General features: G+C 35.3%; 3 protein-coding genes across 7 annotated transcripts; 1 reads left to right on the top strand and 2 right to left on the bottom strand.

The window, feature by feature from the left end:
- The first annotated feature begins 204 nt into the window (after positions 1–204).
- Positions 205–6,385, top strand: LOC129245385 (uncharacterized). The gene is made up of 6 exons (XM_054883504.1): positions 205–412; positions 543–980; positions 1,095–1,248; positions 2,971–3,096; positions 3,371–3,520; positions 6,101–6,385. Exons 2-6 carry the CDS (start codon positions 658–660, stop codon positions 6,263–6,265), a joined length of 918 nt encoding a protein of 305 aa, XP_054739479.1. The 5' UTR covers positions 205–412; positions 543–657; the 3' UTR covers positions 6,266–6,385.
- Positions 6,386–6,490: 105 nt separating this feature from the next.
- On the bottom strand, positions 6,491–12,451 carry LOC129245061 (synaptobrevin). 5 transcript variants are annotated; one of them, XR_008582396.1, is made up of 5 exons: positions 12,268–12,451; positions 11,976–12,059; positions 9,693–10,000; positions 7,254–7,456; positions 6,491–7,149 (listed from the first exon to the last, which is right to left on the bottom strand). XR_008582396.1 is itself a non-coding variant. In XM_054883026.1 (4 exons), exons 2-4 carry the CDS (start codon positions 12,017–12,019, stop codon positions 7,076–7,078), a joined length of 426 nt encoding a protein of 141 aa, XP_054739001.1. In that variant the 5' UTR covers positions 12,020–12,059; positions 12,268–12,448; the 3' UTR covers positions 6,491–7,075. The 5 variants fall into 5 exon arrangements, 4 of the variants coding, with proteins under 4 accessions (XP_054739001.1, XP_054739003.1, XP_054739002.1 ...); XM_054883026.1 differs by lacking the exon at positions 7,254–7,456 and having other exon boundaries at positions 12,268–12,448; XM_054883028.1 differs by lacking the exon at positions 7,254–7,456 and having other exon boundaries at positions 9,693–9,958; positions 12,268–12,446.
- A 1,322-nt stretch (positions 12,452–13,773) lies between these two features.
- Positions 13,774–15,392, bottom strand: LOC129245800 (ataxin-10). Its single transcript, XM_054884192.1, has 3 exons — positions 15,310–15,392; positions 14,117–15,213; positions 13,774–14,036 (listed from the first exon to the last, which is right to left on the bottom strand). The coding sequence occupies exons 1-3, from the start codon at positions 15,324–15,326 to the stop codon at positions 13,870–13,872; spliced, it is 1,281 nt and encodes a 426-aa protein (XP_054740167.1). The 5' UTR covers positions 15,327–15,392; the 3' UTR covers positions 13,774–13,869.
- Between the last annotated feature and the right edge of the window lie 10,266 nt (positions 15,393–25,658).

The following is a 25,658-nucleotide window of genomic DNA, read 5'->3' as shown; positions in this document are numbered from 1 at the left end:
CTCTTATACATTTTTTTGTAGGTAAATTTTTTTCTCAGGTAAATTATTAGGTATCTACGAAGTTAATAATTTTAACCACTACGTACCTGCCCCAAAACCTATTACATCGATATAAAAATATAGTTAATTCTACTTTAATAACTATATATATAAATACAAGTTTCAAACTTTGTGCAAATTTAAAAACACATTCAACAAATTTTCATCAAATTTTCAAACTTTTTAAAATCTAAATGCTCTCGTAGAGTGCCAGCCACCATATCCTATCCTAACCATCACGGTCACTAAATTTTTCAACCGAGATCAATTATGCTTACCCTTTGAAGTAAGTTTAAAAACCTTAACTTGCAAGTGAAAACTTAATTCAAAAATTCAGCATCGAAAAACGGGTGATGCATACATACCTACATATGTGAGTATTCTGAAGTTGCTTTAGCTATGTACACACTTATTTATACTCGTATAGGTATGTTTTATAAATATGCCAAGAAATGTGGTCATGTCTGGAATAAAACAAAAACTCATTTCTATAAAAATTTCAGTTATAATGAAATCAGCATTGACAACGAATGCCAACAAAATGAAAGAGTTTGCTTCAGAATTTCATTTGTATGCATACGTACGTACATAACACCGATTGAGGAATTTTGAAGTGCCATGCCTTTGGTTAAACTAATTGGTCCTAAACCGACCGCTGCAGATGCAACTGCAGAAGCCATAGCAGCATCGCAACGCAGAAGGTTAACTATTCTTGAAGTAGCGCCTGAAACTCCAGAAAGAGCTTTACTACAGCGATTTACAACCACATCAGAAGATTCAAACCTCCCGTTGAGGCTGCAAGTTCACGAAATAGAGGATAATACGCCAGTAGGGGTACGCGTCTCGAGGAAGGCACACAGTGCTTTTGTAGTTGAGGTGCATGCGTATGCACTTGGCTACTTACTTGTCGCTTTCGTACAATGGACACTAATATATGAAATGTAGGTTTGGGTGCGTTATAAACGAAATTTATTTACATGCATACAGACACACATATGCATACATTTGTACCAGTTTAGGGAGAGTTTTCAATCCTGTATTCTTCCTTTTCTCAGACATCAAATTGTCGATTTTGTGGCTGCGCACTACTACCTGTCGCTGATTCCGTTTATGATGAGCTACGTAATGCTGATGTGCTTGCTATTCTTCTATGATGCAATTGTTCGAGCCCGGTATGAAGTGCTATATTACGTGTATACAATAATAATGGTAGGTATAAAAGTGTTGACAATTCAAAGCTTACATACAAGTATACTCGTCCATATAAGAAAACGTACTGTGGGCAGTGTACAGAATGCACCACTTTGCAAATTGGGCAACAAAACGCGTTGTAGATAAGAGAGGAACGTTGAGAAAAGACGCCCGTTGGGTGAAAAAAAAACATAGAAACAAATTAGGTACCAAATACATAATATAGCAAATAAAAACCAAAAACAGGTACAAAAAATAACAAAATACCCTGTGAGAGCTAGTGTGGTATGTGCCCCTATAGCAATGGCGGCAACGTTATCCTACTTATAGGTAAGCTCGATTAGCTTAGACAATTGCCGACAATCAGAGTGACTAGTTTGGGGCAAGCCGCTGCATTATACCCAATTGCTTTTTTACCTGCCATATTCTACCGTTATGATGTCTGAACCTTTTCCGTTCATTTTATTAGTATCAGTTTGTACTTTTCACCCTTCTTTGCCAGAATATATGTATCAGCGAATATTTGCGCTGATACACATCTCCACTACTTGTAGCCGCTCATTAAAAGCAAGTGAGTAGATGTGATCGCTTCGTTAGCCGCCGCATCTTTGGAAACAAAGAAATAGAGCGGACTTAAGCGATCTGATGAGCCACTCCCACTCACCGCCCGTATGAGACCCGTTGATGAGTTTAACTTTCAGCGAAGGGTACCAAATTAGTATATACCGCTAGGTAGCTTGGAGTTGTTGTTGTTGTAGCAGCGAAACATTCCCCATATATGTACGGGAGTGCTGCTAGAGTGACAGTCCTTGGCCGAATATATAGTAAATCCGGGTCGTACCGGTAACGTAGAACCGACTGTCGGAAGTGAGCGCGTGGGGTTTTCTCTACTGCTTTGAAATTGATTCCACTATCGGTATAGATCTTCCTTGGTACACCATGACGGGCTTATATCGAGGCTGTGAATTATTTCTATCTACACTGCGCGGCATATAAAAATAACGCCCTAGTGCTTTTCTCACCTTTGGTTCACGGCTATGAATGTCGGTCCAAGGTAATCAATGGCCATATAGCTAAAGGTCCTCATAACAAGCGAGTCTTGTTCTAGGCAGAGGGTTCATCTGGGTTTTCGGCGGAGTTGCAACTTTATTTTGACAGATTGGGCAGGTTCTTTGCATAGTTCAATATAGAACGCGCAACCCAGGAATGTAGAACTCGTCTTTGGCACCGTTTGCTACCACCTTTCAAATATATAAACTCTTGTGGAAATTCACTGGGATGCGTTTGCTGTATCAGTACCACCTGCGTCATGTCTATACTTTCAAAGTTGACTTTGCTGAGCCAAGTCAGTGATGGAGTTTTGCTTAGTGCAGCCTCAAAGTGTAGCTACTGCACGGTAAAATCGCTGTCAGCTCGAAAAGAATTCTGTGTCGCGGTCATCAATTGTTGTTTAACTGTATCCCTGTATAGAATGTGATACCTGGTTTCGGCGAGGCCACTCGCTTTCCTCGACCTGCAAAAAACTTCGTCCATCAATCCACTTCCCATCGTCCACTTTAGATTCATGCTTTGGGGGCAAGGTCTGTGGGGTATAGTCGTGATGGAACCCACAGTCACTGTTGAAGATTTAGAATTTAGAAATTTTATTGTCAATAAATTTCAAAAATTAAAAAAAAGTTAATGCATTTCCCACAACTCTGGTTGCGTGTAAGAAGATGTAATTTTATCATTTCTTCATAGCTTCAGCTTGCCACCGTCGCTATTGCAATGCCGATTGGCTTTTCCGAATTTATGCATTTCGTGTGTTCGGCCACGTTTACAGTAATTGTGATAATAATTAGTATGGTGATCGCTTTTAACAGGCAAGTAAGTTTGTAATCCTATCACTGCATTAACTATTGCTCAATTAGGCCAGAGGTATGAATGAAGTTTAAGACTTGACGAACACGTAAAATCAAAACGGCTAGTTTTATGACTTTTATATTGATATATTTTGCCATCTTGGAGAACTTAAACTTCGTTTTAGACCTTTGGTTATTGAGGATTCATTCACGGAATTATATGCGCATTTGTAAATTAAATAATTTATTAAATTAAATATAATTTTTCGATTACTTTTTGTTTCTCACTAATCGCACAGGACTTTAATATATTCAAGCCAGAATTTATATTCGGCTGGACCTGTAGATGTTTTATACTCACCTCAATGGGTATCACAGTTGGAACGTCACTGGGGAGCCCGTATTTCGTTATGGTTTTGTCACTGACAATGTCCTTTTTTATGTCAATTGTAAGTACTCCACAATTTATAAAAACATAATACTCTAGCCAAAAGCACGAAATGACGATAAGTCGACTTCAGAATAAACGCACTGACTCGGTAATGACATTTTTTTTAAATATAGGTACTAATATATCGAGATCATGATTTTCGACTTATTTCTTGTTGTTGTTGTTGCAGCAATATAAACATTACCCATACATAGGTATACGGGGAATGCTGCTGAAGTGACAGTCCTTGGCCGGATATAAATTCGGGTCGTTCGGGTTACGTAGAACCGAGTGTCATGGGAACGACGACTTAGTCCTTTCGTATTTGAGGCTAGCGTGTTGTTCCTTTGATATTTTACGAATTAGGAAAAATTTTGGCAGCTGTTTAGTAAAATTAAGAGGTACTTATGTAGTTACACAGAGGTGGCTGCCGCCAAAGCAATTACATCGGAAGTCCAGAGTTATATGACAATCAATTATGAACCCACTGATTTTCACGGAAATTTCCTTGACCAATCTAAGAGAGTTTCATACCCAATCCAACCTTTAAACAATTTTCTTATACAACGTGAATTGAAATGTTGCAAATCATTCTACTGCTAGAATTGCCATTAACTCAGCTTTCGCCATAGTGAGTTCACATCGAATACCGTCTGAGTACAATATGTACTCCAGTATCCAAATATTTCCTTCTGCTGTGAGTTTAGAGTTTAAGAAAAAAATGGAGGAATAACAAAAAGCTGAAGTAATAGTCTTTGACCGAATATAAATCCCGGTCGTTCCAGTAATAAGGGATCAACTATTGTAGGAACGTACAGTGTGGACAAAGTATTCACTACATTGCACGCTGAAGCTCTGTTACAAAATTTGATCTGTCTTTACTAATATTGAAATCCTTGTGCTACTGCCCACATCTTAGCTCTTCGTACTCATGTTTTTCTGTCTTTTACCTTTTCTGAAAGTCGGATCTGTTCATTTTCTCTTTTTTCGATATCGTTAAAATGTACTCGTACACAGTAGGGACACAGAACTCTTCGTCATGTCAGTTGTCGCTCTGAGTATGGAACTATCCAACCACCTTTTCCGCAGCGGAAAGAAGAACTTAGCAGATGGAGCCTATCACAAGTGCGTTCTAGACATTGCAGATTAAACTCTTGAATATTAAGAAAAGAATCTGATTGAAAGACTGCACGACGACCTTCTTCACCTAGCCCTCAAACAACTTCATCTAATACATTTATACTCGTATGATATGTAATAAAGGGTGTTTTTTTTAGAGGTTAGGTTTTCAAGTTGGCACTACTTTTTTCGTAGATGGTCTTTTTGACAGCTGTCACTTGATTTATGCTCAGTTTGGTTTGCCATTTCATAATGAATATAATGAACATAATCCACAAGCCATTGCTGAGACGCCGTTACATCCTCAAAAAGTCACTGTTTGGTGTGCTCTATGGGCAGAGGGAATCATTGGTCCATATTTCTTTAAAAATGAAGCCGGCCATAATGTTACAGTCTATGGAGAGCGCTATAGAGCCATGATTAATGACTTTTTCGTGCCTGAATTGGACGATGTTGATGTGGACGACCTTTGGTTCCAACAAGACGGCGCTACATGCCATACAGCCAACGCAACAATCGATTTATTGAAGGAAACTTTTGGTGAGCGCATTATCTCGCGCCGTGGACCTGTGGCGTGGCCTCCAAGATCGTGCGATATAACACCGCTGGACTATTTCTTGTGGGGCTATGTGAAGTCGCTTGTCTACGCAGATAAGCCCGAGACGATTGACGTCTTGGAAGAGAATATTCGGCGCGTTATTGCTGACATACGGCCCCAATTGCTGCAAAAAGTGGTCGAAAATTGGGCCTCTCGGCTCGAATTTATTCGAGCCAGCCGCGGCGGCCACTTGCCCGAAATCATTTTTAAAACATAATGGCAAACCCTTATCTTTATAATAAAGCTAAATTCTTGGCCATAACATTAAATTATATACGTTTTATTTCATCTTGAAAACCTAACCTCTAAAAAAAACACCCTTTATACTCTGAACTTAAAGTTAATTGTTCGGCAACACTTCGTTTCTAGGTACCGTTAGATGACCTCGATAGCAACAACTAACAAGCAGCATTTAGACAGGGTTCAGTAATGTTGCAACAACAACAATCCGAGAATAAAGCGCAAAGTAGAGTTGCCATTGCTATAGCGCCATAAATTTGCTGATCGAACCAACATAATTCCGTTTTTCGCCGCAACCATAAGCAGTTGCATTGTGATTTGCTGCATTACACATGTTGTTGTCTTTTCTGTAGTTTCTGCTCTTCGAAATGCACAAATAAGTGATAGTGTATGTAAATATTAGCTGCTTATGGATATGGCACCAATAATTGGTGACGTAAATACCGTTATGGTTAATACTACGGTTAAGGTTATGGCGTTAAGGTATGGCACCTCTGCTTTGAGCTTAAAACTTATAGTCAAACAAAATTTTTTGAGAATAATTACTAAAAATAATATGATTTATATCATAGAGAGATATTTTAGCAAGAAGCAAACTGTTGCACTCTTATTTTAATAACTCGGTTTAATTTATATTCGTAGTATATACTGATATGCGGAAAAGCTATAAGCAGTGCGGAATTCATTTGGTTGGACAGACTTGGCCCTCGTATGTATGGCTCGTTGTTTTATATAAATTACATGACGCTCTACTCGGTGGTCGTGTTATTCTTTGAGGCACTTGATGATGCTAAGAAATTAGAATAAAGCAATCGCCAGAAAAACAAATTGTATACTAAGTTCAGAGCTGCATCTTTCAGTTATCAATTATCGCTTCATGTTGTCATTGTTGTAGAAAAATATTATGTTTAAAATTGCACAAAGTTAAGCAAAATCTATTTTCTAAATATTTATCTTGTCAAAATACAGAATAAAAAATAATGTATTACCATTTCAAATATTTGTTTGTCACTTTTGGAGAAATAAACATAGTTTTATTGTTTTAAAGAAGGTTGCTTAATTTATTTTGGATGTGTATAGTTTACAACTTTTATTTTGCATTGTATATGTATGTATGTAAATAGTTTAATTTTCTCATACACGGTTTTTATGTGTGTATATAGAATGTAAATACTTCAAAAACGTAGAAATCAGCACTAAAATATTTGTATATATATGTATTTATGTGTATATATAGTAGCTATATAGATTTACAAACTTTTTCAACATTTAACATGCACAAATGTCAAAGCTATACATTTTCTGCTTTTCATCTACCAAAGACCATTTACCATTTAAAAAAAAAAAAAAAAAAAAACTAAAAATGCAAAAATCAAACAAATACATTTTTTACAATTCCAATTCCAATTTCATTCAATTATCAGTTAAATATGTAAGGCATACATTTTGTAAATTAGTTGTATATATAGTTAAGTGTATACTGATTTAAGACATCTCAAAAACGGTTCAATGCATATTGAAAGTGTGCTGGCATTTTGTGCTTGAAAATTACGAATTCAGCGACGTTCAACCAAAACAATTATGAACCGTAAGGCCACTGCGGTCACCTGAGCTTATTTAAGGTTTTGAAGAAGTGTTTTGGATTTCGTTGTTTGTATTGGAGCTGCTGCCACTGGATGGCAGGAAGGAAACTGCAAATAGTAAGAAAAGAATTGTAATATAAAATAAAATGTTTTAACTATGCAGACGTTAATTTATTTACTTTTACCCGAATAGTGGGCGTCATTCTACTTACACATTGAAGAAAATGGCTTACGGACGTATTGTGCTGGGTAAACCTGAACCTTTCTCTACTTTTTTTAATTAAAAATTATAGAAACTGACAGCAGTACACACACATACGCACACTTATAACGAACATATGTATATTTATGCATATTACTTAAAATGCTGATTATAAGACTTTGAAAACTGGTGGCAATTAATTAAATAGCATAACTGTAAATAGAAAAGTAGCAAAAAGAAATTTAGTCAAGTTCTGTATGCAAAAAGGAGATTTCAAGTAGTACTAATGTACCATGATATAACCGACACCAATCGAAAATCTAAATATCGTGATTACTATGACTAGCTGAGCCTCGAAAAGCAAAATTACCAGTAAGAGACGCTAGTTGTTAATTTTTTGAACAAAAAATTTGGATCAAGAAATTTAAAGTTATTTATTGTTTGCTAAATTTCCCCACTAATATAAATATGATGATATGAAACAGAATGAAATGATTTATTGTAAAAATTTCGTACCCGTGAGTCAGTTCAGCTTTACAAGAACGAAATATTTATGAATTTTGTGAATAGTTTATGCTGTTACAAATTTTTCTTTAGCAAACATGCAAATTTCATTTGGCACAACCTAGAGTGTGACATTTTAAGACCTATTCAGTCAATAGGAAATAGAAATTCAGAGATTATATTAATCAATTTTACAAGGCATAGCAACTTTTTGTCAAGCATTGTTTAGCAACATAACACAAATAAACCAAACATGAATGCACCAATGACTTCTACCTACCCTCTAAAAAGGAGATAAGTAAAGGGTTTTCCAATAAGAGGAGTTACAGGTGAATGGATTGCGCTATCGAGAGATGATTAACGATTTTTTATGGTCGGAATTGGATGGTATTGATCTGGACAACGTTTATTTTCAACAAGACGGCGCTACGTGCCACACATGCAACGAAACCATTGATCTTTTACGGGAAAAGTTTCCGGACCGTGATATCTCTCGAAGAGGGGATCACAATTGCCCACCAAGATCTTGTGATTGAACACCTTGTGACTTTTTTCTTTGGGACCACGTGAAAGAGAAGGTCTACGCCAACAGCCCAGGGTCGATTCAAGACCTCAAAGATGAAATTCATGAAGCTATCGAGGCGGTAGGGCAGCCACTTTGCAATTCGGTTATGGAAATTTTCATGAAAAGGATATTGTCCTGTAAGCGTGGTCGTGGTGGTCATTTGCCTGATGTTATTTTCCACTATTAATGGCATACCTTCTTCTTTATAATGACATAAACATCCGATCATTTATATTAAAAAAAAATTGCATTTTTCTTTGAATATCAAAATAACCCCTCTTATTGGACAACCCTTTAAAACCATTCAAGAAAATGTAGCACTTATTTTATTGCGTTCAATTTTGTTTATTAGTTATTTCGTGAACAGTATTGAACACTTAACGGATGTATCTTGTTACAAATGCATTTCATTTATTGCCTTCGTGAAATGTGATATGCACTTGAATTCAACAAAAACAACACAACGATTAACTTTTGTTTAAGTTTTCTTGAGTTAGCATAAATCATTGTTAATGTAAGCAAAACCTTCTTTATCGATTTTTGCCTTTAGAAAAACAAAGAGGATTGTAAAAAGGCAAAACCGAACCGAATGTGAAAATCAAAATTTAGTCCTAAAATTCGCATCAATCACACGCTTGATTTAATTTAATAAAATATTTAAAAATTAATATTTTTTTAATCTAAGCCTGAAGACTTACAAGATATAATGCGCGCGACGCCTTAACAATCGGTAACACAACGGCCGCAATGCTCGATATGTACTGGGATTTTTCGATATGAAATCTCAACAGCGCGATCGCGATGCTTGCGCAACAAACGGTTAATGTTATGAAACTATCTGCCTATTAAACAATTTATAATTCCCTTAAAACTTGTGCTTTCTATTTTAGTTTGAACACATATTTCATTAGTTTGAAACAGAAAGCAAATCGAAAAGAATTAATATAAAGAAAACGGGGTAAAAATTTGGAAGCGATTACAAAAAAAGATTATTGAGATTATATAAATTAAACTCATTATTATTAAAGGTTATATAAATTAAACTCATTAAAAAGTAAAATAAATAAAAATGTTAATGTTAAAGGGTAGAGAAATGTTTTCAAATTGTGAAAATTTTATAAAGATAATACTTAAGCCAATTTATTATTTAAGTTATTCACATTGCTGTTAAGAAACACACAAACGGCGTAGGTAATTAATTAATTTATCAAAAGTGTATGAAAAATCAACGCTGTTTAACCACTTAAGCAAATCGCACCACAGTCCAAATGTCATAAGCCATATTTCTATTTTTCAATTAAAATTACTTAGTGTATTGAGAAAACCAACCGAAACCAATAACAATGTATTGATAGAACAGCTAAGCAAAATTTTACTCACCGATTATGATAATTAAGAGAACCACTCCGATCACGCCCATAATAATCATCATTTTCATGTTGGCCCACCATTGTTTGCGCTTCAATTTGCCAGCTTGTTGCTCGAATTGCGAGGCGCCAGCCTCCAACGCATCGGCTCTCTCACCCAATTCCGACAGTTTCTGATCGCGCTCCAGCACCTTCTCTACATTCACTCGCATAATACCGACCACTTCATCGACCTTGGCTTGGGTTTGTTGCAACCGCTTCTGCGCTTGATTATTATTGCTGGGAGTTGCAGAGTTTGGAGGCGGGGGTAAAACAGGAAAACTATACAATATTATATGGTTAGATTACTAAAAAAACAGGGTGTCCATTTAATTTCGCATTCAGAAATTTTGTGGCGAGTAGCGTGCTAAGCAACGTCCAACCCACCTAAAACACCCTGTACATTGATCGATACAATACAAACTGCTTACTTTCCACTACATTTAATAGGTATGTAAATACTGTGGTGGCAAACTAATGGCATTTGTTAATTAAAACTTTAAAAAATTTAATCAAATTTGTTAGTTCTTTCAACTAGCAACATGGACACATTTACTCTCATTTAAGGGAGAACACCACTGTGACAACTTCAAAAAATCGATTTTTTGAAAACCATCTAGAAAAATCTAGAATACATTTAAGAATAGAATGCCGTTTGTCCCAGGTCGAAAAAATAATTATTTTCGGAGATATTAAATATTTTGTGGAGCGGTGCAGCGCAATTTATCGCATAACTTAAAACTTTGAACACGTTTTTCTCAAAACCACTTTTTTGAGTGCGGCACGCAGTAGAACTCGAGCAATTCTTATCCGATCGACTTCAAATTTGGACTGCATCGATAAAACTAGATTATCTAAAGAAGTACATAGGGTTTTTTCGATATCTAAAAAAAAAAAAAATTATAGCCTTTTTTCGAAGAGAAATTTTGCTCGAAAATCGACCTTAAATTTGAAAAGCGTTCCAATTTTTTAAAAATCCATATTTTTTCAAATCCCTATGTACTTCTCTTCAAAATATCATATTATTAACGAAAACACTCGGTATTTTTTTTCAGATCGACTTTGAAGACAGTTCTGCTGCGTGCCGCGGATCACTGCAGAAGCCACAGCACCTGACGCGGGAGCTTCCCCAGCGCCACCATCGGGGTTGAAAATTTTGAAAAAGTTTGTTATGTATCTTTAATAAACAACAAACAAAACAAAACAAAAAAATTTGAAATATCTCTTTTTTTCCCACAAAAAAAATTCTTGAAAAACGGCATAAAAAACAGGGGGTCACAGTGGTGTTCTCCCTTAATTATAAAATGCACATCATTTCTACTAGTTATTATTATTTTTTTTTTTTTGTTACTGAATCAAGTTGTGTTACAATTAACTAAGACAGTGATCCAAACCATACTAGTCGGAATAAACACGAAATGGAAGCGAAGTTCTCAAATAATCCGGATCTTAACCAAACCGAGGTGAGGTGAGTACCTTGAGGTTGCTCAAAAAAATATTCAAATATTCAGCCATCTAATAAAACGAATATTTTTTAGAACCATTCTTGATTACCCTTCAAATTAAATGCAATAAATAACGTTTTGTAACCGCAATTAGGTTAATCTGTTCTTAATTAGTTCGCCAACACTGTATGTAAATATATTCTATGTAGGAATACATTTTATACAACGACGTACACAATTAATGGCCTAACAAGAACACGATATGATTCTATTTTAAGTACATAACTACTGCCTGCAAGAACCAATTGTCAAATACACCCCACACGCCCTCACGAAGATAGCCATATCAATGGTAACACGAATGTCACCAAACTTTTTAAGGCCATTAAGGTCATACCCGTGGTGGCAAAGGAGTCAGCGCGAATGCATTAATGGCCACAACTGGTATTATTCTATTTTTGCATTTTCATGTCTCTAATGGCAATTTAATCAAATACTTTTGAATTTCTTCTATGTGCACACATCCGTGCTACTAAGATTGTCTGCTGTTATAAACCAGTATATATATATGTAGTAGATAACCAAAGTTTATGGAACGTAGACATAAGCGTAGGCACAACGTATTAACCAAGATGGCGAATATGCGCTAATTGCCGTTCCTCGCCCTACGTTATGACCAACTGATAACATGCAAGACGTGTAATGCTTAGCAAAAAAAAAAACAAAAAGACAAACGAACTAATAAAACATTAATATATAATACAAAATGAAAAGAAAAAAATTTGGACAGACTAAAGTTTGCCTCTTCTTACTCGGTTGATCCAGATGGTGCGGCTATATCATTTGGGGTCTCCATATTTTCCAATTTTGCTGTTATGAATTTTGTGCGTCACTCGCTGGAACAAAGATAATAGAAAACAATCAATTAAGTTCAATATATTGTAAATAAGAATGTTCTTATAATATCACAGCACAACCAGCAAGTATACATCAAACAGCGCCGGATGAATCAGCTTAATGAAATGCTTGTTTTTTTTTTTTTGTATCTCAGCGACTTGTTGCGTTGTTCTTAGTAAACTTTTAAAATACCAGAATTTACTTCACCTTTGAATATATAATAAATAATCACAACACTAATTACTGTATTGCCTTTAAGCGTAAATTGTGCGGTATAGCGTTAAGGAAAAACTTTACAAATTTGTTTTAGCTGGGAATCAAAGCAAAATGCAAAAAGATCGTGAAAAATGAATTAATAGTTCGTCGTCGTTGTATTCTTTTCACCACTTCGTTCAATGATGAATATTTGACGAAATGAATGAAACAAGGGTTGCTGTTGTGCAGTAATTTTATAGCATGTAACAAATCGTATCGCCTAAGTCGATTTATTTAGGGGAGAAATACTTTGTAAACAAATGTGTTCTACTTATAAATTTTTGTAAAGGAATACGTAAAAGTTATGTTTCAGAAAATCAGAAGTTATAAAGGCAACTATAAATTGAGACATCTAATATGTGGCAGCATTGAATACGACTCTGCGCTTCACAAGGTGCTACACGTAGTTGAATTCTTTGAGAACAATGCATGAATTCGTAGTTTAGCAAACACACTGAGAAAACGCTTTAATACGCGTATGCTTCGTTACCCCATAACTACACCTTTTACAGATTGGGCTAAAACAGTTATGTTAAAACAGAAATGTCAAGTGGAGACCCCAAATATCTTGTCATCACTGTCTTAACATCAGCTGTCATTTCATAATTTGACAATCAATATAGCGATCTGTTTTGCTTGATGCCGTTTCGAAAGTAAAATGCTAAGATATCAAAGAGAAAACGAATCATATTTAAACCTGATGTTAAGACACATTTCGTAAAAGTTGTAAGAATGGGGTTAGATGCCATATAAAATTAACAAGGTACAGTTCCCGTCCCGCCAAAAATCAATTGAAATAAGCTGATTCTAATGTGTTTCAATTGGATTACGGTTTGTATGACATCAAATAATTTTCCATTCAATCTTTATACTATTATTAGTGGTTTGCAAGTTTTTATACGCTTTAGTTATACAGTAATAAAAAAAGTAAAAAGTAAATAGGTATATTACATTCATTTCGCAGTTGTTATTGGTGTAACAAAAATTTAATAAAAATAAAATATAGGTATAAAATTAAATTTAAGTGCCCGTTTTCCACATGAAATGTTACTAAACTTAAAAGCAATTATTGTATCTTAACCAATGACTTTTTACCAGCTTCGAATTTTACATTTACTCAATAAACGTACAATTTTACAAATAATCAAATGTGAACATTTTTGGAAAAACAAAATAAAATATTAAAAAAAACACGTGGGTTTTTAGCAACGTCAACTTGCACTTTGTTAGAAAAAAATTAAATTAATTATAAATCAGGAAAATATCAAAATTTCGTTGAAAATTTAATGCTTTTTTTTATGTTGCATTAAGTTCAAAACTTTAGAATGTGTAGTAGTATGAATTATATATATTTTTTTTAATTAAAAAAAGAATTAACATGAGAAACATTGCGAATATTACTCACTGTATGTATGTATGTTAAAAATATTTGCCGGAATAAATTCAAAAACAGAAATGTAACCAAAGGATTTTGTCTTTGACATGCATTTATTTAAATCGTAATAGCAACATAGGTCTTTAGCTGATGTGTGTTGGCTTTTTCGTCATAATTGCTCATCCCCGACTGGGCTTTATGCGCAAGGCGCCCATATCCAAATTCAACTCGTCAATAATATCATTTTGCGCAGTTCCTTGGTTGGTCATATTGGCAATCATTGCCTGTATCTCCGGACAGCCAAAACAAGCATTGCGTATGGCCAAGATACTCCACTCTTTAAGAACTGTAAATAAAAAAAAAAATTGTTGGTAGCATACATACAAACTTTTCAAAAGTATTATATTCTAGTTCTATAATACTAACGTGGATTTCGTGCATCCATATTGGTACATTCCAACAGAGTTGGCAACAGTTGAGTGTCTATGCAATAACCTTGATTGGTCGAATTTTTATAGAGTAAATTCGCAATGCACCGTACTAATAGGGTTTTCAACTCAAATGAGACCTCCGCCTCGAAATCTCTGGAAATGTTTGAAGTGAGTGCTACTTCTTCTAATTTGCTCATTGGTGTGAAAATATTTTGCGATTGCTTGCCCACTTGTGCGAGACATCGCAACAGGCTGCTGACATTCAAAAAAAGCGAGTGTTCATCAGCATATTTATCTCCATATAATTCGCTTCCGGACGCGCTGGCAATAACACGCAAAATAGCATAAGCTTCTCGCGCAGGCAGCGGATCAGTTGTGGGCGCTTGTGCATTATTAGGCTGGCAAACCAGGATTCGATCAGACTTCATGTTGAACTCTTTAGTAATATATTTTAAAATAAATGGATGTACACGCCCGTTCGGACTATCTTGACGTAGGTAATTCACCAAGTACTCTAGGAATGAAATTCGTTCCGTAGGCGTTAAATGTGCATAATAACGCACTGTATTGTGCCCACCATATACGATAAAATGTTCAAAAAGAAAATGCAGGAATTCATAGCTGACTTCACTTCGCTCCTGCACAATGGATTGCCAAACGCGAACTGCTACACTCAGTGACTGTTGTTCCATATTCAACACGGCAGCACTTTTCAAGACATTGTACACTATCATAAGGAGTATATCAGTATGACGACCCAGCGGTGGTTTGTGACAGCATTCAACAATTGCTTCGCCGTAATGATACCAAATTTTGCGCTGCGAACTGGAATTTTGTACAATAGCATTAGCAAGTAATTGCAGCGCCATTAGTTGAATATTTTGGGGTAAACTCGTGCTATCAAATAGCAATTTATGCAGTTGGCCATTGAATTGGTCATGCTCGGCGATAACATTCTGATGTGTCGGATCAGCAGCACAAAGATTACGCAGCGCTTTCAAATGTTCAAGATATTTAAATGCGTTACTATCGTCCAGTGGCGGCAATTGCATGAAAGCCTGAATGTGCTTGAGACTTTCCGGCGGCTCATTGCTGGAAAAATGGCATAGATGTTAGTAATGGGTGAGTACGCTTTGAATAAATTTATATTAATGTAATATTAAAATATTAAATTAACCAAATACTCACTGGTCACTGCAGTCCATTTTACTACTTTGTTATTTGTTTACTTTTTCACTACATAAATTTTGACAGCTGACGGATTAGCGAACATGTGAGTTGATACAGGGCGATCTGAGTGAAATAAAATTTAAAAGCCACAGTGTGCTTTGAGAGTAATTTTTCCCATTGGGGACTTAACGCTTAAAATTTACGTAAAATGCTTAAATTCAAACACGAAATACAGGGTTTTTAATAAATCTTCTCAGTCAGGGGTGTAGCGACATTTGGAGCACATGGAAAACTTCATCAGACAGAGTCAAGGGGGTACCAATTGATGAGTATTGACCCCAGTATTAATGATCTGAAGGAGCAAAACGATTTCTGTTCAAAAGTTCTTAGGGGGGCGGGGTAACGTTTTTAAATTTTTTTTTGCATTTTTTTTTTATTTGATTTTTTAAATGAAGAACCTTTCAAGAATATTCTGTGAAAATTTTAGATGAATCGGAGCAAAACTTATAAAGATACCGCCATGTAAGTGTTACTACCTACCTGACTCAACCGCGTTTAGCGTTAGCGTTAAAGCGTTTTTCCCACAACTTACGTTTTCAAAGTCGGTGCCCCTCATAACTTTGAAACTACTGCACCGATCCTTTTGAAATTTTGAACACTTTTTCTGTAGATGTTTTACAAGGTAACGCCGAAGGGTTTTTTAGAATTTGTTGATACTTTTGTTTTTACGGTAACTAATTCACCGATTTTTTACGCGAAAATCGTGTTTTTGACTTTAACGTGTTCCCAAAAATCGAAAAATTTTTAATTTCAAAAAACCCTCTCGGCGTTACCCGGAGAAAACGATTATCTAACGAAATAACTTTGGTTTTTTGATTTAGGATGATTTAACACCGAGTTATGAGGGGTACCGCAAAACTACTTTTTTTGAGATGCGTCCGAATAATTTCTGCCATTGCCGTATTTTTAAATATTTTTGGATGAAAATTTCACAAAATATACTTCAAATGCTATAGTTTTATGTAGTAAAAGATTTGACGAATAAATTTTAACTGTGTCATAAAACAAAAAATCATAAAAATGTGCCTTTTTTTCCATGAATCACTTTATATTTTTCAATCATTAAATGCACTGAGGGATCAAGCTTCACTTTCTCTTTACAGAAGATAATATATAATATTTAAACAATATTTCCTACAAAAACTCGGTAAATATTAATATTAACTTAAATATATTGTCAATAAAAATGTATACATTGTTTGTGAAGAACGGAATATGAATTAAAAGATGCTTGGTAATGCCACTCTTTTTTACTATTACTTAACATAAACGAGTATAACATGTTTAGACTACAGAAAATTTAATTGCCAAGATTAAATTTATAAATTCAAATGCTCTTTTCTCCGATTACGTTCCGTAAACTAAATAAAAACGACATTCTAAAGGTCTTGTAAATTATTTTACACCAAAAGCGCCAAGTAAATGCGAGACAACTTCTAGTTTAGTAACATTGCAACTGGTTTAGTAAACTGCAAATTGAAATTATCCATAACTTCCTTCATTAATATGGAGAAAGATGAGGTACAGATATTTTTAGTTGGAGTTCTGGCAGGTTCCAAAAGATGCCCAAAAACTGTTATAAATACAGTGTGGCTGATGAATTTTGCTACATTAAGAAACTCAAATAACTTTTTTTTTAGTGTATGGAATTAATTTATTTTTTATTTAAAGTTGAAGGTCATTAAATTTTATTAAATGTAGCTTAACTAGTTTTAAAAATAATTGAATTTAAATGCCCCCATGCTCGTTGACACAAGTGCGGCATCTTAGTAAAAAGTTGTTCATTGCTGCTTTGAGAGTTGCGACAGGAATAGCCGCAATTGTTGCCCGAATGGATTGTTTTAGTTCATCCAAATTTGTTGGCTTTGTTTTATAAACTTCTTGTTTACATAAACCCCACAAGAAAAAGTCAGGTGCAGTAAGGTCAGGCGACCTGGGGGGCCAACGAAATTCGGAGTTTCTTGAAATCAGTTTATTGGGAAATTTTCGTCGCAACTCTGTCATAACAGTCTGGGCTATGTGAGACGTTGCCCCATCTTGTTGAAACCACACAGAGTTGAAAGGAATTCTCTTTCGGCGTAGTTCTGGATAGAAAAATTCTTTCAGCATTTTCAAATAACGGTCTCCAGTAACCGTAACGGTGTGACCATTTTCTTCAAAAAAATAAGGCCCGACAATACAGCGTGAAGAAACCGCACACCACACTGTCACGCGAAGAGGATGCAATTCTGTCTCGTGGAGTATCTGTGGGTTAGAAGTACTCCATATTCGACAATTTTGTTTGTTCACATTGCCGTTTAAATCGAAATGGGCCTCATCAGACATGAAAAGGCAGTTTAACATGTTTTGGTCTTCTTCCACCATTTGCAGGATCTTCTGGCAAAATTCCAAGCGAATCGGCAAGTCTGCTGCATTCAGTTTGTTAACCATTTGAATTTTGTAGGGAAATAAGTCTAAATCTTTGTGCATTATTGTTTGCAAAGACTGTCGGCTGACACCAAGTTGAGCAGATAAGCTTCTTGTTGAAACCCTTGGATTGCTGTGTATAGCTGCAGCTACAGCAGCGATCGTTTCCTACGTCCGAACTGATGGGTTTCGATGATAAGGCCTTCTTGCGACTGTTCCTTGCTCAGCAAAATTATTCACCATCGCCGCCAACATCCGCCTGTACTCTCTCTGTACCAAAACTACGGACTCCAGTGCGTGAAAGCGGCGGACTATCAAAATTCTTGTTTGCGTGTCCCAGTTATCCAGTTTAATAAATTTTAAAGATCAATCTGCAAATTAAAACAAAAATGGAACAGATAACTTAAAAAGAAAAAATGTTATTCAATTTTTTTTTGGTAGCGGCTTTCATCAGCCACCCTGTATATAAATTCGTGAGCATGTCGACGATCACAAACGATCACAAAGAACTGGAAGAAGAAGATAATATGCTGCAGATTCAAGCAGAGTTGTCGAACTGGCACCCTTTACTCAGGCGCCCATCTAAGTTATGATCAGATTGCCGCTTCGGTGTACTTTTCATTTCAACTGGCTACACTAAAACCACGACTGGACTTCATTTTTGAAAGAAGTCCTTATGAGTTGGGAGGTGTCGAAGAGCTTGTGGTGGAAGTGAACGAAGCGAAAATTGGCCGGCGAAAGTAGAATCGCGGCAGATTAGTTGAGAGGCAATGGGTTTTTGGTGGCATAGAAAGGGGCTGCAAGAAGGTGTTTGTCAGTTAGTTTGTCAAAAGTACGTTCACATTTGCAGTAATTAGCAATAAATCCACGAAATTAATCTACCCGTTCATATATGGCAGATTACCTGTAAAATTGATAGCTGTCAATACTGCTTTGAAAGGTTTTTCTTCATCGAAATTGCCTTGGTGGAATATTTTGAAGTTCTTGGTTTGTTTAATTATTAACGATATGCAGAGAAGACAAGGAGAAGGAGTAGCTAATTTAAAAGCAATTATGGGCTGGTAATAAACAGCGACCGCCGTAGCCGAATGGTTAGTACGTGACTACCATTCGGAGTTCACAGAGAGAACGTTGGTTCGAATCTCAGTGAAACACCAAAAGTTTTTCCTTTGACGTTTCTCTTTACATTCGTAAAAATAATTATCGATAACTCAGAGTTTTATGTAAAAAAGTATGGTAATAATCTAAAATTATTTTATAATCTCAGATTTCGGGAGAAAAATTTGAGAGAGACTGGGAGTTAAGCACGAAAAAGTAGATAATCTACTTATATGTGAACATATTATAAAAAAAAGGATTCCCGGAATTTTTTAAGCTTTTGGTGACTTATATCTACCACAGTAAAAAACAAACTTTTACTTTTATTTGTATTTTTAATTAATATCATTTTACTTTTTCGTGAATATCGACCGACTTTGGATAGAGGATTGGATTTGCATTTTTGCAATTCCTGTCCGAAACAAAACGTTAAAATTATTGGTTGTAGTTTATAGTTAATTTCAATTCCTCTTCTTTTTACTCAAAACAGTTGACTATTGAATTAGACAGTTTTCATAAACTCGCCCGCCCTTTTTTCTAAGCGACTTCGAATTCGTGAGAAGCACAAATTGCTCTTTCAAAGTGGCAAAAGAAACACAAATGGCTATCGTAACGCATACGTCACATTGATTCTGAATGGTTTAATCCATCAGACATTTGTTTCACATTTTTTTCCAGAGTTTGTACCCAAAAGAATACTGTAATGCAGATTTTAGGACCTCTTCCAAAAAATGAATGCATGCTCCAGTATTTCTAATACTACTATAAAACGCCTTCAGTGTTGTAAACATTTGATCAAAGCAACACCATAAAATTTGGTATATGATGCCGTTATAAAACTCTACGCATACTCGAATATTGATAAATATTTGCGGGCTGAGTTTTTTTATTTAATCATTCACAACTTTCTTATTTATTATTATTATTTTCTTCGTTAGAAGCTTGATTTTTGCCTAAGGGAACATGGAATAAATTTACAAAAAATTTGCTATTGCTATGTGTTTTTATGAATATTTTTATAATAACTATCATTTTTATAATCATCAAAATTAGTTTGAGTTTAAAAACCAAATCACCTAAAATGAAAAGTTACGCATACGACACGTTGTCTTTTCAATGAACTGAAATTAAATTAATCCACTCCAAATTACTAAATTCACAGCTTTTTAAGCGAAAAGTGAGAACCTTGGCTGTGGCAGATTTGCTAGAATCGGAATTATAGCTTTCTGACCTGACAAAAATAGCTAAAAAAGGCTTGAGAACTTAAAATGATAATAGAAGACAAAAAATATTGTTGGAATAATTTTTTTTATCATAATCTGGTAGATAATTGCATGGCACTTTTGTTTGGCTACCGCGGCTACAAGTTTCAGGGTCCATTCGATAAGTCCAATTTTTTACTACTTTTTCCAATAAATCTGAGTAATAAATCTAAATGAGCTCAATCAGCAAAAAACGCGACGCAAACCATGGTAATTTGGCTTCAATTCTTGCACAAGCTGTATAGTATTTTATAGTCAAGTAAGCCAAGATTCTTACGTACAATTTTCTACAATTCGAAGAGCAAAGTACATTTCGGCGCCTTTTTCTAAATTGCGCTCTATAAACTTTGCAAAGAGATTTAGTTTTTTTTTTTGTGTGTACTGTATATGATAGTCAAAAATGCCTTATATTTTGCATGGTATATTGAGTCATGTATTATAAATTGTTTATGCCAATTATCCTTTCAAGATGCGTCTCGTAAATTAGTTAATATAATTCAGTGCCTCGAAAATCAGCATTATTTTTCTTCACTACTTACAATCAAACTTGAACATTAAGATGTAGTCGTGTTTTTTTTTTAATTTTGTATAATATTGTTAAAATAATTAAATAATGGCTATGTTATTTTGTTCTAAAGAAAACATGTGTACATATATGTACATACATACATACATACAATCCCTCGCATTAGTCACAAGTCAGGGAACCCAGTAGCGGCGATACAGTTCAGTGCACCGACACTTATTCGGATCAGCGAAGATGGTTAAGTCATTTAAGACATAGACGTAATTATGTGGCAGCTGCCGTAGCCCAGTTGCTTGTAACTACCATTCGGTAGAGCGTGAGTTCGAAACCCATGGGCATAAAATACTAAACAATAGAAATGATTTTTTCCAATAGCTGTAGACCCTCGGTAGACAATAGCAAAGTTCCGAGTGTATTTCTGTCATGAAAAAGCTTCTCATGAAAAACCATCCGCAGTTCGGAGGCGGTAGAAAACTGTAGGTTCATACATTTTTAGAAAAACATTAAGAGGTGCACCACAAAGCGGAAGAGGTGCTGGGTCAAACAACCAACAAGGGATGTACGTGCCAAATATAGGGCGTTGTTTAAGAGCTTAAGAGCTTAAAATGATAATAAGACATATTGTTGGAATGAATTTTGTTTATTACAATGTGGTAGATAATTTCATGGTATTTTTTTAAATGATATCCGGTATGCCTATGTCCGCCGCGGCTACGAGTTGCATAGTCCATTCAATCAGTCCAATTTTTGACTACTTTCTCCAACAAATCTAAATGAGCCCAATCAACAAAAAAAGATGGCTTCAATTCTTGTGCATCAAGCCGCGAGTTTATTTATTCAAAATAGTCCCCTCTGGCCTCGATACACTATTTTGCGCGATCTCAAAGCTTTTCGAAAGACTGTTTCAGGTCATTGACCAGAATGTTGGTACAAGCCTTTTGGATGGCCTCTACGGGCGTAAAACGTTTTTTCTTTCATGGCCAAAAGATGGCGCCATCAAAAACATTTTTATGACGCCAGTCTTGTTTATTTTGGACTTCGCCTTGTAATATGTATATCCCAGAACCTTACGTAAAATTTTCCACGTAGTCGACAGACAAAATCCAACAAGTTTCAAAGTAAATTTCAACAATTTGGAAGCTTTGTTCTAACGTTAAACGATTCATCAAGATTTGCCAAAACTTCTGAGCATAAATGTTAACACAGTTTGCCATTCTCAGCTGTGATATCGATAGTTCTCATGCAGCTAAAAAACACCCGATATATATGTATATTAGCGTGGCAGTTATTTGACCTGTTTTTTTATATACAATATTTTTTCGCGTTTGGTTCCATTCTATATAAAAATGACCTCTGTGAAATTTGGTGCCAATCGAATAGGGAAAAGGTGTGCCCCCGAGCCTTTCAATATGCAAAATTTACCCCAAAATGACAAAAAAATTTTAATTTCAGTAAAAATGTGTTTTTTATTTTACATGAGTATATATACAGCGTAAATAAGTAGTAAAAGAATTTAATTGGTAAAGTATATTAAATTATACATATATAAATTGAAGAAGGAAATTATAATCCATACAGTATTTAGCATTTATAGTTCCATATGACGCTTACTTCATTGCAATTTAGTTTAATAACAACATATAAAAAAAACTAAAAAAAGAAATAACTCATTGAAGAAAATAAAATAAAAATGAATTAAAATTAAAGAAATCTTCTTGTTTGTGCCACCGGAATTGTGTGCATAGGAATTCGTCATTTATGTTAAATCTTATAACGAATCGTTTTGTTTTGTTGGAGACAAATTGTTCAAGCCCTTGGTTTAATAATTCAGGAACTTGGCTTGTTTCCACGGTTATCCTTTTAATACTTTTTTCACATTCAGCATCAGTTTCACGATTCAACGCCTTTACCATTTTAATTTTTGATTCTGCCGTCACATTTGGGTCAAAGAAGGCCAAGGCGATGGATTCAGGTGATAAATACCACAAATGAATTTTGATTTTTTGTAAAGCCACACGAGAGATATCTTCGTCAACTGTCCGGTATTTATAAATTTTGGAAAGAACACTGAAATCCAAAAATGCTGCTTTGGCTGCAGAAGGTGCACAAAACCACGCTTCGATATATATACTGATAAGGAAAATGCAAATATCACAAATAGCATTTCCTCACGCGGTAATAATTTAAATTCATCGCGAAACATGAATATCTTAAAGCAATAAATAGCCTTAGCAATCCACCTTGCGTGATGGATAGCTCCTGGAGCACGGAAGGATACTCCACGAGATGGTATTTCGCCAAGAAAAATAGCAGCCAATTGCAAAAATTCTCGATAATCCTCTGTCGGTTGTTGTTATTGCAACGTGCTTCGTATAAAATCAAGAACTCGGGAAACATCGACCGGATCCAAATGTTTTCTGATCTTCTTATTCACGATTCCGGTTTTAAAATTATTTACATTTATTTTAGGCCAAGCAGTTTAGAACTTTTTTAAGATTGGTACGGTTGGGCCGGTAGCTTTACCCATCTTCTCCCCGAAAACAGCTTTCAATCAAAACTCACGCACCATTAAAAGCGCCTGTATTAGAGGCAGTAGTGTCAAAAACCAATGCTTCTACGTAATCCTGAAGGCCCCATTCCGCAAGGTTTTCGCAAACAGCTGTTGCCTGTTCTTTTCCACTCCCTGATTGCAATGCAGGTACACCAAGAAGTTGATCAGCACCGCAATTTGAAAGAATAACAGAAAGTCGGTCTACTGTCTCTTTACCTGTTAGTGATGGCAGTAATTGACTATCCCAATGTATCGTAGCGGCAGGCAATTTCTTATCCTTAAAGATATTTTTGATTTCGGTAGCTTTCTTTTCGCGGAGTCTCTCACGAGAATTGTTAATAGACCACCTGTTGATCGCAAAACTCTCCACATCTTGACCAAGGGCTTCAAGTGTAGCTATAAGAATATGAACTGTATTCCTGTCACTGATCTTGCACTTATCCAAAGCAGCAGCAAGCTTAGGAGTTATTATTATTTGTCGTCCTCTTTTTTGTTTTGCTGGTACAGACAAATGTTTTGAGCATTGCGGAATTTCCTCTGAAATACGCGCAAGGGTCGAACGACTTGATAGATTCTGCATTGAATATATTTTTTTTAAGCGTAATAATTTGAATTATCATTGTAATGTGATAAACTAAATGCTCGGCTACTTTACTTACTACTAGTACTTATACTACGAATTTTCGGGTTTTTTGAAACTTTGAAGGCCCGGGGGCACACTTACCACTTACCAGATTTACTTTAAACTTTTTTTCCACCATTTTTATATATAAAGGAACCAATCTGGGGGGTAGCACAAATAAAAAAATAATCTTGTAAAATAACTGCCACCCTAATGTATATATATTCGTATATGTATAAATAAATTTAAGTAAAAATTAAATAATTCGGCCGCCGTGGCCGAATGGGTTCGTGCGTGACTACCATTCGGAAATCAGAGAGCGAACTGTCTAAATTTCTTGGAATGGTCTCAGATTGCTTCTGCTGAAGGATGACAAACTTCGTTTTACACGTCTTAGATCACTCGCGAAGCGGACGCTGAAAGCAGAGCCGAGCTTAAAACCAGAGAATGCGAGCTTTCAAACTAAGTGCATATCGAACATACATCGCAAGGTGGAAGCTGATCGGAGCTGAAGGTAATGCTCATCAATGCAAGAAATTCAATTTTGAACTGTTTTTCGTCGCTGACTCGCGCTGAAACGGCATTTATTATACAAGCACTTTTCAATCAGGTTATTATGTTAAGCAGAATAAGGGGCACCAATGTTCTGATATGTGATATGTGTTCTTTTCTCGCCCTGCGCTTTGAAAGAAAAATAAATCAATATATATAGAATATTTTACATTCTGTACTGAATATTTTTTAATGAAGAAAAATTTATATATATTGTATACATATATGTTATCTCTTGCGAATTTTAGTAAAGCTTTTGGAAATCAGTTGGAAGTGAAATTATTGGATGCTCTCCGAAATTTATCTTCATTAAAAATATTCAGTAAAGAACTCTTCATCTAACGAATCAATTTCTTTAAATTGCACAAATAAAAAGACGTGCGAAGTTCAGCGCTGATTCTCGCATCCACTCTACGAGGCCTTATCTTGATCAGTGCCGATCGAAATCAGCTTTACTCTCTGTTCGAAGCAGGAATCGAAGCACAACAACGAATGTCATGTGTCGCAAAATAACGCTGGCCATCAGCAAAAGTTTCTGCTTCTTGCATTTAATATTTTGTGATGCGCTTTGTTGAGCAACAAATTGAACTTGATTTACATGCAGTTACTGTAATTTTTTACAAATGTCACCAAAAATTGAAAGAAAATTAATTTTTGACCTGAAATTGCGTATCTAGCGACCTTCTTTAAGGTCTGCTGATCATAAGATGGTATCGTAAACATTTACACGCGCACATACATGTTACTTGTATATATGTATGTATCACATATGCACCTTACACCCACGCGTGGCAATAATAGTCTTTATTAATTTTGAGTCAGCCAACTAAGTAAGAGACTGTGTATATCTGTATGTCTAGTAGACAAATTAATTATTCTCTGCGAATTTCAACAAATTGCACAAATACATACATACGCACATAACAATTATAAATCCCATATACATATGTATGCATAGTATGTTTGTACTTACGCGCAAGTTAAGCAATTTTCGGCAGTGTACCGTAAAGTTCATTATGTCATAAATTCCTTATAATTCGAGCGCGAAATAAACAGGCATACGCTTTACAATGAGCTGCGATGCGCCGTGTCGTGTCGAAGCCGGATTCATGGTCACGGCCAGAAAATTAGAAAATTGTTAGGAGTTCAACACCCACCAATATTTGAAAGATTTAATTTGCTAGAAATAATATTTATGTACATAAATTCCCATACTACCAAGAATTTCTATTGCAATGGAATGAAGAATTTTTATCGAAAAGTTTTATAAATGAAAACACAATTATAACT

This window comes from Anastrepha obliqua, chromosome 4, assembly GCF_027943255.1.
Source record: "Anastrepha obliqua isolate idAnaObli1 chromosome 4, idAnaObli1_1.0, whole genome shotgun sequence".
NCBI classification, from domain to species: Eukaryota; Metazoa; Arthropoda; class Insecta; order Diptera; family Tephritidae; genus Anastrepha; species Anastrepha obliqua.
The sequence above is the reverse complement of the archived record's forward strand: the minus strand, read 5'-3'. Positions and strand labels throughout refer to the sequence as shown.

Excerpts from the sequence above, each read along its gene's own strand:
- LOC129245800 (XM_054884192.1), bottom strand. Across the intron at positions 14,037-14,116 it reads TATGGATGCACGAAATCCAC|TTCTTAAAGAGTGGAGTATC; the intron begins GTTAGTATTATA and ends TTTTATTTACAG.
- LOC129245385 (XM_054883504.1), top strand. The coding sequence starts at position 658 with ATGCCTTTGGTTAAACTAATTGGTCCTAAACCGACCGCTGCAGATGCA. Across the intron at positions 981-1,094 it reads TGGACACTAATATATGAAAT|ACATCAAATTGTCGATTTTG; the intron begins GTAGGTTTGGGT and ends TCCTTTTCTCAG. Across the intron at positions 1,249-2,970 it reads ACGTGTATACAATAATAATG|CTTCAGCTTGCCACCGTCGC; the intron begins GTAGGTATAAAA and ends ATTTCTTCATAG.
- LOC129245061 (XM_054883026.1), bottom strand. The coding sequence starts at position 12,019 with ATGGAGACCCCAAATGATATAGCCGCACCATCTGGATCAACCGA. Across the intron at positions 10,001-11,975 it reads GCACCATCTGGATCAACCGA|TTTTCCTGTTTTACCCCCGC; the intron begins GTAAGAAGAGGC and ends AATATTGTATAG. Across the intron at positions 7,150-9,692 it reads TCTCTTAATTATCATAATCG|TTTCCTTCCTGCCATCCAGT; the intron begins GTGAGTAAAATT and ends TACTATTTGCAG.